Source organism: Abramis brama, assembly GCF_963993115.1.
Source record: "Abramis brama genome assembly, chromosome: 3".
Lineage (NCBI taxonomy): Eukaryota > Metazoa > Chordata > Actinopteri > Cypriniformes > Leuciscidae > Abramis > Abramis brama.
This window is the reverse complement of record NC_139965.1, coordinates 8950334-8962460: the sequence shown is the minus strand read 5'-3', so window position 1 is coordinate 8962460 and position 12127 is coordinate 8950334. Positions and strand designations below refer to the sequence as shown.

The 12127-nt window shown below is 34.0% G+C and overlaps 1 protein-coding gene and 1 long non-coding RNA gene across 2 annotated transcripts; one reads left to right on the top strand and one right to left on the bottom strand.

Moving 5' to 3' along the window:
- Positions 1–698: 698 nt before the first annotated feature.
- Positions 699–2853, bottom strand: LOC311079972. Its single transcript, XR_014605482.1, has 3 exons — positions 2814–2853; positions 1988–2089; positions 699–1330 (listed from the first exon to the last, which is right to left on the bottom strand). It is a non-coding gene; the product is annotated as an uncharacterized lncRNA (long non-coding RNA).
- A 4315-nt stretch (positions 2854–7168) lies between these two features.
- On the top strand, positions 7169–11307 carry LOC311078813 (C-type mannose receptor 2-like). Its single transcript, XM_084107812.1, has 5 exons — positions 7169–7212; positions 7378–7416; positions 7488–7850; positions 9702–10046; positions 10211–11307. Exons 2-5 carry the CDS (start codon positions 7380–7382, stop codon positions 10576–10578), a joined length of 1113 nt encoding a protein of 370 aa, XP_083963938.1. The 5' UTR covers positions 7169–7212; positions 7378–7379; the 3' UTR covers positions 10579–11307.
- The last annotated feature ends 820 nt before the right edge of the window (positions 11308–12127 follow it).

The window sequence follows — 12127 nt, the reverse complement described above, 5'->3', positions numbered from 1 at the left end:
ATCGCCCACCACTAATTGGCTCTGATTAACTCGTCAGCACAGAAGTTGCTAGGCTGAAACCAATGGAAGTTTGTTTCAACCAAAGAATAAAACAATTCAAAAGATAATTGCGACTTTTTATCTCTCAATTCTGACTTTTTTTTCTCTTTTTTTTAGGTATATAGTAAAAAATTTAAGATATAAACTCACAATTGCAAGTTATAAAGTCAGGATTCCTAGATATAGTCACAATTGTGAGAAAAAGAAAGAATTGTGACTTTGTAACTCACAATTGAAACTTTATATCACACAATTCTGAGAAAAAAGGTTTTGTGAGATAAAAAGTCACAATTGCATTTTTTTTATTCTGTTGCAGAAATAAGCTTGTAGACAATGATGATATTCACAACAGAGACGAGATAAAGACATTAAAGTGCTCACATCATGCTTTCATTCCCCTGAAGTCCATTTCTAATGTTAGTAAAGGTTGTTGGACTCTCATTATCTCACTGAAATAATATCATCATCTTCTGCTGTTTCAGAATAAACGTCTCTTTATTTCCTCCGTCTAAATACTTGATTGTTATTGGCTGGAATGCAGACATTAAAAATATCCAGATACAGGGGCAATCTATTATAGTGACACATACATTAACGTTAAAAAATTGCTATGATGAAGTTATATATTTACAAACCAAGAGATGAGATTCAACTTTGTTATGTGAAAATACATTTGTTTATTCGCTTTAAAGAACAAACAGGCAAAAACATAAGCACAACATTTTACATTCTCAACTTTCATTCTATATCCTTGTGATTATTGGTCACTTTTATTGTAACTATGCAATGAATATGTCCTTTAGCAAAACACCTGATGAGCACTGACCCTTTTTTATAAAGGCATTAGGCAGAAATCAAGTACAGTTTATGAAGCTGAAAGAGAAAACAAAATGCTTTAACAATATGGAAAAAGATAAATCACTATTTTCAATATTGGTTCTGCATATATCAAAGAGATCACGAGGAGGAGTGGACTTCACATGAAGACTTTCAGAAACTGAGACAGAGCAAAGTGTGCACCTCGCTGGACACATTCTACGCATGCCCAAACAACACCACCCAAACACAGTGATGAAGAGGACACCACCAGGAGGATGCAGGAGACAGGGAAGACCAGGAAGACACGGAGACAGATGTTTCACGAAGACCTGAAGACTGTCAGTGTCCCATGGGAAGATGTGGAGAACTTGGCCACGGATTGAATACGTTGGAGGACACTTGTTGCCCAATGTGCCCAGCACAGCACTTGATGATGACGTTGTGAGTTTATCCATAACTGGGGGATATTTTTCTGTAAAGAGTGTTGCATAATTAAATGTTAAAAGCATTTTTATGTTATAAGTTCACTGATATGTGGGCATTTCTATGAATAAAAGTATGTCTTTAATAGCTAGCAATAATCGTATGAAAATGATTTACATGCAAACGGGTAGGGCAGTGTAACTGATCTGATTATGACAAAATAATTGAGTATCTGATGTCATGTGACATGATAATGTCAGATAAGCTTTTCCACTCTTGCAAACAGAGGTAGGTTTTGAGGTGTGGAGAGACATCATGTATCACTGGAACATAAACAGACGGGGACCAGTTTGTAATAATTGTAATAAATACAATGCAATTAATATCAACTTTCTGACAGTGTGTGTGACATCCGACTACTTTCCAAGAAGGGGCGTAACTGATTTACAAATATCGCGATAAATATGTACAGGATTTGAGGCAGTAGCCAATGACAGCACTAGGAGTAAAAGCTGCAGGATTGTGTACGAGTATACAAATATGTACGAGTATCATACGAATTTGACAACTTGTTAAATCTTGTGAATTATTAAGACTTTAATACTATGTTTGTACTGATTGGGCTATGGGTTTTGTGAGAAAAGTTAAGAAACAACAAATGCTTGATAAAATGTTTGATTTAGGATTAAAACCAACACATACATACCATTGTGAATATTTACCTATGCAGCTTTCCGTCTCCTCCGTTTACTTCTCCTCAAACAATAATGGGCTGACTGCGTCCGAAAGGCCCTTTTGGTCTTTTAAGCTGAAAAAAGAGAAAAGAAAATATCAATAAATATGTATAATTAATATATAGGATTATTTAAAGGAAAAAGTACTGCCTTACAAATATTGGATGTTACATTATAAAGCATTAAAAGCATGGCAAGTGTTGTGGTTAATATGCATTTACAACAAATATCACTTTAAAACTATCAATACTGAGGTAAAAGCATGGTAAGTTTTGTGATTACTGCCCTGTACTACACCAATCACAGTAAAACTAAGGTTACTGAGGTTTAAAGCATGGTAAGTTTTGTGGTTACTGTCCTTTTACCACACCTATCACAGTAAAATTAGGGTTACTGTGGTAAAAGCATGGTAAGTGTTGTGGTTACTGTGCATTTACAATACGTATCACATTAAAACTACCAATAGTGTGGTAAACGCATGGTCAGTTTTGTGATTACTGTCTTTTTACTACACTTATCACAGTAAAACTAATGTTAATGTGGTAAAAGCATGGTAAGTGTTGTTTTTACTGTGCTTCTACTATGGAACTGATTGAAGGTCTATAGGCCTAAAGCACGTCACGTGACAGACGGTGTTGAATCACCCTGTTTAGAATTAGAAAGCAATGAAACGCAAAGCCTCCGTGGCGATGACAGATATAATGCAGTGACTGAATGTGAGCTAATCTTATTAATATCGACAAACAGAAAAGACATTATATCACACATTATTAGGACAGCGTATTTATTACTACTTACCAACATCTGGCACACGTGAACTGATGCCAAATATCGCGATGTGTTCGGAACGAGACTTCCTACTGATAAAATATCATTTTAAAAATATCAATAAACAGCAAAGCAATCCAGCTTCCCTGGCAATAAGATCGAAATAATAACATTAAAAAAATACATAAACCATGGTCCATGATAAGATAAAATATCGTGAATTAATGTTGATTAAACAGGTTCTCTGCTGCAGCCCGATAGGCAGAAAGAATCGTGCTGTTATGACGAAAGACGCTTCCCATTGAAAACACATTAGTTTAAAAAACATGCTGGTATTACGAAAATAACGAAATAAACGTGCCCGTGTCACGAATCAATAGATTGCCAAATTTGAGGGACCGAAAGAAGAAAAGAGGGGAAAAAAAACAGAATTGAACATTTCACACCAGTATTCTCTTAATCTGTGTTGCCAGAATGGGCTAGATTGAATGTGATATTCGTTTTACACAGTCAAAAAACAAGTTAATATTGTTAATTACATTTTATAACAAAATTTGACAAACAGTTAATAAATGCAAGTTTTGCTCCATTTGGCTATATATATATATATATATATATATATATATATATATATATATATATATATATAATTCCCAATTTTATATAATTAATTGGGAATTATATATATATATATATATATATATATATATATATATATATATGTATATGTATATATATATATATATATATATATATATATATATATATATATATATATATATATATATGTATATGAATCAGTCAATAATTTATGACAGCATTACTTATTATTATATATTAATTGTTTTATTTCTTATTGAAAAATTGTGATGAGCCACAATTTTGTAGTTATGAAATAAATTGTATTGTTAATTATGGATTTATTTGGTTGTTTATTATATATTTTTGAGTGGATTTTAAACAATTAGGCTGTAAAACAAACCAATCTGGCTTAATCGTTCTTCACTCTGAACATTTATAATGTTGGATAATAGTTGTGAGCTAATGTAACGTTAGCCTAATACTTAAACTTGAATTCAATAAGCTAACTTTGCTAGCCTGCACATTTGGTGCAGAAAGCTATATTTTTATAATTTCTTCTATCATTTATCGTCATAAGAAATGGCCACCTTACAAATCTAAAGTTTCTAAACACAACTTATTGTCCTGATTCAACAGTTTTTAATCAAACCTCTGATAAAAATACGTTATCCAGCTTCTTAAAGCAGTGTCCTACCTATGACAAGAAAACGCTAAAACTGCTTACTTGCAAGCGTCTTAGAGCGTTGTTAAACTCACCTTTTAATGTCGTTTTGCCTGCAGTTGAGTGTTGTTAAATTCACCGCTGCGTTGTTAAACTCACCGATGAATGATCACGTGCGTTGTTAAACTCACCGCTGAACGCGCAAAACCTTTGCGGAGACTTTGATATCAGATTGCGAGGGGTTTTAAACATCAAAAACCAGTTGGAGGGCCAGATAAAAAATTATCTGGGTGCCGCCATTTGACTCGCCCTGGCATAGATAATATTTTGTAGCCCAATGAGAAAAAAGGGAGTAAATAATTAAAACAAAATGAACAGCATTAGCTGCTACGTGTGAAAAGAAACCTGCTTTGGATGTATTATGCTCAGGACAAACGTAATAGCACTGCAATAGATTGGCTATATTAGGTTAAGGACCAACGTAATAGCACTGCTTATATGTTGGCATGTAACGTAATTGCGAGTTGCAAAATAGTTTCCTCAGAACGTATTTCATGTGATACAGGGTTGCAACTTGACAATAACACACTGTTTCTCCTGTTTCACGTCAGAGATGTAAATATTGTCCAGCCTGAACGTCTAAATCTGGACATAAACAAATGAGTTATGAGGATGTGTTTACATGCAAATCTGTTCATGTTTTATATATAAAAAAAATAATAAAAAAAACAGTAAAAGCAGGAGTATGAAATTAAACAAAATAAGAATTTTCACAAAGAGACAGATTTTACATCTTTTTTATGTTTTAATGTCTGCATTCCAGCCAATAACAATCAAGTATTTAGACGGAGGAAATAAAGAGAAGTTTATTCTGAAACAGCAGAAGATGATGATATTATTTCAGTGAGATAATGAGAGTCCAACAACCTTTACTAACATTAGAAATGGACTTCAGGGGAATGAAAGCATGATGTGAGCACTTTAATGTCTTTATCTCGTCTCTGTTGTGAATGTCATGTCATTGTCTACAAGCTTATTTCTGCAACAGAATAAAAAAATGCAATTGTGACTTTTTATCTCACAAAACCTTTTTTCTCAGAATTGTGTGATATAAAGTTTCAATTGTGAGTTACAAAGTCACAATTCTTTCTTTTTCTCACAATTGTGACTATATCTAGGAATTCTGACTTTATAACTTGCAATTGTGAGTTTATATATTACATTTTTTACTACATAGGCCTACCTAAAAAAAAAAAGAGAAAAAAAAGTCAGAATTGAGAGATAAAAAGTCGCAATTATCTTTTGAATTGTTTTATTCTTTGGTTGAAACAAACTTCCATTGGTTTCAGCCTAGCAACTTCTGTGCTGACGAGTTAATCAGAGCCAATTAGTGGTGGGCGATACTGCAAATTTCAGTATCGATCCGATACCAAGTAAATACAGGGCCAGTATCGCTGATATCGATACCAATACTTTTTCATTTTAAAAGCATGCACTTGGACATACACTTTCCTGTGCTAGAGCAGTGTGTCATGATTTATGAGGTGAATGCATCATTAATATGCTAAATATGTTTTCATGACTACTAAATATTTTGTGATTTGTGCTCTCAACTCGCCTGTAATTAGTCAGTGACTTTTACAAAACTACCCTAACTATAGTACTAGCCTACTAGTACTAGCCTACTGTTCAAAAGTTTGGGGTCTGTAAGATTTTTAATACTCTTCTGCATTTATTTGATCAAAAATACAGTAAAAACTGTAATATTACAATTTAACATAGGTTTTCTATGTCATAGTAAACTGTAATTTATTCATGTGATCAAAGCTGAATTTTCGGCATCATTACTCCAGTCATGATGATAATTCATTTTAATATGCTGATTTGCTGCTCAGGAAACATTTCTTATTATCATCAATGTTGAACACAGTTTCATATTTTTGTGGAAACCATGATGCAGAATTATTTGATGAATAAAGTTGAAAGAACAGCATTTATATGAAGCAGATTTTTTTTTAACAGTGTAAAACCCTTGACTCACTTTTGATCAATTTAATGCATCGATCCTTGTTGGATAAAAATATTAATTTCATTAAAAAAATCTTACTGACGTCAACATTTTGAACCGTTATGTACACTTTTGGTTTGTTTATTGCGAAATAACTCCCGATTGTTTCTCTGTCATCTAAGCAAGGCTTCGTTTCCCAAACGCACTGGGCCTGTGAGCTCAGCGAAGCACCAGCATCGAACGCTCTCTGTGATTGATTGGTTTCGTCTTGTATCCAGATGACTAGGAGAAAAAGTTCTATCTACAATTATCCTCTAACATTCACTTATTTTTCCACTTACAAGCTTATTTTACGCACTGAATTGCGTGCTAAATTAATAAAAAATTACTGGTAAAAAAACACACATTTGGATCAATATTTTTATGTGAGGATCGATCCTTTTCGATACTTCATGATCGATCCGCCCACCCCTAGAGCCCATTGCAGTCTCGGCATCTCGAAAACGCCACGCTGATGTTGATCCTCGTTTTAGTTCTCCTTTTGTCCCAAAGTCTGCTTGCCATGGTCTATAATGTTTGAACGAAACAACAACAGCGTGAGCTAAACGTAACGCAGTTGTCCACGTCTGTCGCCATGGTTACTATGGCAGATCGAGCGGAAACCAGGGATAACGCGGATATTACGTCATTGACAGGCGACCAGTGAACATGGACGAGCCATTATTTAAAATTGGAATTTCTCTGAAATTAAAAATCTTTGGGAACTTTTGGGATATTGTAAGTACACAACTGCAGGAAATATATCACACTGTGCAAGTGATTCTTAGATATTTTATTACAAAAATCTTACATATTCTAGCTTTAATATTGTTCTTTTCTATCCATCAATCCCTGGGATGAATGAATGAATGAATGTTCATAATATGTATATAATTTTCTGACAAGGTCCATATTAACATAGACTGATACAGACCGACAGGCGCCAAGATGCAAATAAGGGGAAAGAGTTGCAGAAACACACAAATATAGAGGAAGTAAAATATGAAATAGGGGTTTTTAGAGAAATAAACAAATGACGTGATGAGCTGAATGAGGGATGAGAGCAGATATAATAATCACGTAGTTTAAATCTGCAGACAGAAACATCAGACTCAGGACAGAAACACACGACCTCTAAAGTAAGAACATGTTCATTCTTCAAACACAATTACACTTTCAGATGTTAATATTGTCTCAATGATTGTGAATCAAGTTATGCTACTAAAATGTTTTTAGTATATGATCATGTTTTTTTTTTTTTTTCTTTTCTTGAGTTTTTAAGTTTTTCTGTGTTTCTTCCTCAGAAATGGACCAAACTCTATATTTGATTCTTCTTCTCATTGGTGAGTGTGTTTGTTGTATTATTTATGGTTTATAGTTTGAAAAGCATTAAATCAAACGCTCTCTTTCACAGCTCTCTGCTCCGTATCTGAATGTGTTCAGCGTCAGTATCACTTTATAAACGTGTTGAAGACCTGGACTGAAGCTCAGAGATTCTGCAGAGAGAATTACACAGATCTGGCCACCGTTGACAACATGAACGACATGAACGAGCTGAAGAAGAGTGTGAATGATGGAGGTGGTCAGTATATCTTGATTGGGCTGCAGAGGACGAGTGTTGATAAATGGCAGTGGTCTTCAGGTGAACCTGCGCTCTATCTGAACTGGGCACCTGGACAACCTGATGGCAGAGATGAGTGTGCTTTAATGAGTAATGGAGAATGGAATGATTATCCATGTAGTAACAGCCGGACTTTCATCTGCAGTTCATCTAACAGTAAGTGCAGCTCCATACAATCACAATAATGATTAATTTATAAAAAGATGCACAATATACTGTACAAAATTAATGTAATACTAAATGCTGCTACTTTTTAATGTGCTCATAAATATAGAGGAGACTGTGGATATTTGTCACAATTTTCAACTTCTGGAAAGAAAATAAACCGATAATGAACATGTTGATCTTCTGTTGTTGATAACTCTGGGAATCTGCCATTAGAGAGCAGATTTATTTTTTACAGCAACAATGTATACTGTAAATTATAAATTATAACGAAAAGTAAATATGATATAATAATTTTGTTTTGATGATTGAATTAAAACAAATTAAACATTTCATACATGAATTTGTGATCATTAGCTAGAGAGCATGTGATAAACAATCTGAACGCCTTGAGCTGCTGATTCAGGATCTCAACACTAACCCGTAAAAACCTCATTAGATGAACTTTAAGGGAACTCACACAGACACACTGTCCATTGCAATTAAAAAATAAATAAATAAAGATAAACAGTAACATTATTATTAATATTGGAACAATAATCATTTGAATAGCCTAAAATATAAGTCTACAATCCAATGTTTTATTTTTTTACTGACACATTTCTAAGGACTAGTTAACAAACATTAATATGCAGTTTAACATCTTCATCTGTCTGATGTGTCTCTCCTTCAGCTCTGTGTGTCTGAATCCAGTATTTCACAGAAATGTGTAAGGACACATAATGGAGAAATATAAAATTGCAATAAAATTGTCATGAAAATTCACTAAATGGTACTTAATGTTATTGTCAAGTGATTCCTCAATATTTTATTTTGATAGTTTGATGCAGTCAGTCATTCAGGTGAAAAACTTTTAAACACAAATACAAACACCACTTTAAGAGCACAAATAGATGCAGTCAAATACAAAACAGGATTTTGCACACACCACTACAAATGGCTGTTTCCTCAAAAAGTGCCCTATTTAAGGGTGTATTCGTACACAGCCTGTGTCTGCCCTGCTAATGAGCAGATCAACTCCACCTGCTGCAGTCTGGCTGGGCCAGCAGTTTATTGCAACAGTTATCAGCAAAATCAGTCTATGAATGACACATGTTTCTGATAGGGATGGAGAAATGAAGCCTCAAGAAGCACTGAGAATTTCCCTGATTGTTCCGGGAAAAGATTGGAAGCATCAAGAGTGTCGAAAACAGCGCCATCTTGTGGCAGGTCAAATTTATAGCAGCCATAAACCCTGTCCACAGCGCCGTTGCTTTATCTATTGAGCAGAAATAAAAGCCTGACTACGCTAAATGTTCAGTTTTCTGATAATTTAAATCACATATTAAAGTGCTGCAATAAATTAAATCTAACAATTATATTAATACTATTTATAAAAATACCAACAAAGTTGCTTGATGCAAGTAAATGTTGTTCTAATTACTTTATGGTTTCTATGATGTTTATATGTCAGAATATGTGATCATGTAACACAGGCTATAGGTCTATTTATAAAAAATAAAATAAAAATAGTAAATGGACTTAAACTTTCAGAAACCTGTAGAGTATTGTTCTGGGTTCAAACATTCCGACACGCAAAGTGAAGCATTCACGAGACTGGACAGAAAGTGAGGCTTCGTTTGTCGTTGATCACGTGTTTCTCTGAAAGCAATACGCGCTCCGGCACGGAGATTCATGAGATATTGCGCTGAAAACTCAATATGCGCTTTGAAGCTTCAGTCTCATGTGTAACATCACTAGTTTCTGATGACCACTGGTCCTCTTTACTTCCAAACCGTAAATCGGCATAATAATGATGAATAAACTGATTCATGAATCTGTTTCCATGTGTTTTTCTTAAAGTGAACACAGGACTCGTCTTTGTCAACCAGATGAAGAACTGGAGAGACGCTCAGAGTTACTGCAGACAGAATCACATTGATCTGGTCAGTGTGAGGAACCAGAATGAGAATCAACAGGTTCAGAAGTTCATCAATGATAATCACATATCTAATGATGTCTGGATCGGTCTGTTCAGAGACTCATGGCAGTGGTCAGATCAGAGTGACTCCTCATTCAGATACTGGAGGTCTGGTGAACCTAATAATTATGAAGGTGTTGAAAACTGTGCAGTGATCAGTCCGAACGCTCTGGGTCAATGGTATGACGTCTCTTGCAACAACCAATATCCTTTTGTGTGTCATGAAGGTGAGCAGATCCTCACACACACACACAATCCATCCATCACCTCCAGATATCTTAAAGTTCACGCTACATGTCTGACATGACAGATTCCTCCACAGTGTTTGTTCTGCATGTTGTTTTTGATCAGTCTCTCTCTAGTTTTTGCTTGTGGTTTGTTTTGTGTCCAGATAAACTGATTCTGATCAAAGAGAATCTGACGTGGCCTGAAGCTCTGAGATACTGCAGACAGAATTATACGGATCTGGTCTCGGTTCAGTCAGTCGAGATTCAGCGTCGTGTGATGAATGTGGTTAAACGTGCGTCTACTGAGGCGGTGTGGTTGGGTTTACACAACTACTGCCAAATGAACATGTGGCTCTGGTTGAGCGGAGAGATCGTGTGCTATCAGAACTGGGCTCCAGGGAACGGAACGACACCGGAAAACTGCAGCCTTACGAAGAGAAAAGGAGCAGTTCAGTCTGGAGGAGATCAGCGCTGGATCAGCCTTCCTGAGACTCACAAACTCAACTTCATCTGCAGCAGATCTGAGGAGTGAGAAGACGGCAATGTTTGTGTGTTTACTTACGTTCACTGTTTTCATTCTTTATTTTTCTTATTCACTTTCATATGTTTATTTTGTTCTTTAGTCATTTCTGAGTGAATCTTCTAATTATATTTTAATAGTCTGTAATATTTCTCTGTGTTAATTATCAAAACATAATGTGATCTTATTAAAGTTTTCAGACATCATTGAATATTCTTTAGATATCTAAAATACTAACACAATATATGTGTGTTTTAAGACTATTTTTGCATATCTGGTGTTTATGTGTCTATGTTTTTCACTAATCTTATCTGTATCAATAACTGTTGAATATGATTCTGTGAGCAGCAGCTCTTAAGAATAATCATTATTTGTGTCTCAGGAGAATTAAATCTGGTTTATTCTTAGAAAGGCAGAAGTGAAGTGATGTCACAATAAACTGTCAATTAAATGTAATAAATATGTAAAATGTATATTTGATTGTTGGTGTGTTTGGTTGATATTTAGGATATGATGTCACTTACAAAACATGCATATTTCAGTTTCCTGGAATAAATTAGTGGTGTGAATCTTTGGGTCGACAGCGAATAGATTTGATTCATGATTCATAGATTTTTGATTCAAGGGCAATTTTCGCAAATTCAGAATGATTAGATTCGAGATGATTCACAATGCGATACAATTAAATTAATGATTCGATTCTGAATTTCTAAAGTGCATTCATAAAATTGTTTAAATGCTTCCCTTAATGTGTCTTTACTTTACTTCCCAGCTAGAAATTTTTTGTTCTAAAAATGTTCTAAGAACATTAGCATGTATTGTTCTATAAATGTTTTCAGCGGCTAGTTTTAGTTTTGTTCCCAGAATGTTCTTTTAAAAGTTTGGAGAACATTCTTTAAAAACATTATTAAAATGTTTAGTAGTAACATTCTTTTAACATTATTCTCTAACGTTCTTAGAAAGTTTTCAGCGGCTAGTTTTAGTTTTGTTCCCAGAATGTTCTTTTAAAAGTTTGGAGAACATTCTTTAAAAACATTATTAAAATGTTTAGTAGTAACATTCTTTTAACATTATTCTCTAATTTTCTCAGAACGTTTTCAGCGGGTAGTTTTATTTGTGTTCCCAGAATGTTTTTTTAAATGTTTAGAGAACATTTTCTAAAAACATTATTAAAATGTTTAGTAGTAACATTTTTATAACATTATTCTCTGACGTTCTTATAATGTTTTTAGCGTGTAGTTTTATTTTTGTTCCCAGAATGTTCTTATAAATGTTCGGATAACATTTTTTTAAAAACATTATTAAAATGTTTAGTAATAACGTTCTTATAACATTATTCTCTAATGTTCATAGAACGTTTTCAGCGGGTAGTTTTATTTTTGTTCCCAGAATGTTTTTTTAAATGTTTAGAGAACATTTTCTAAAAACATTATTAAAATGTTTAGTAATAACATTCTTATAACATTATTCTCTAACGTTCTTATAATGTTGTAAGCGGATAATTTTATTTTTGTTCCCAGAATGTTCTTTTAAATGTTCGGATAACATTATTTAAAAACAT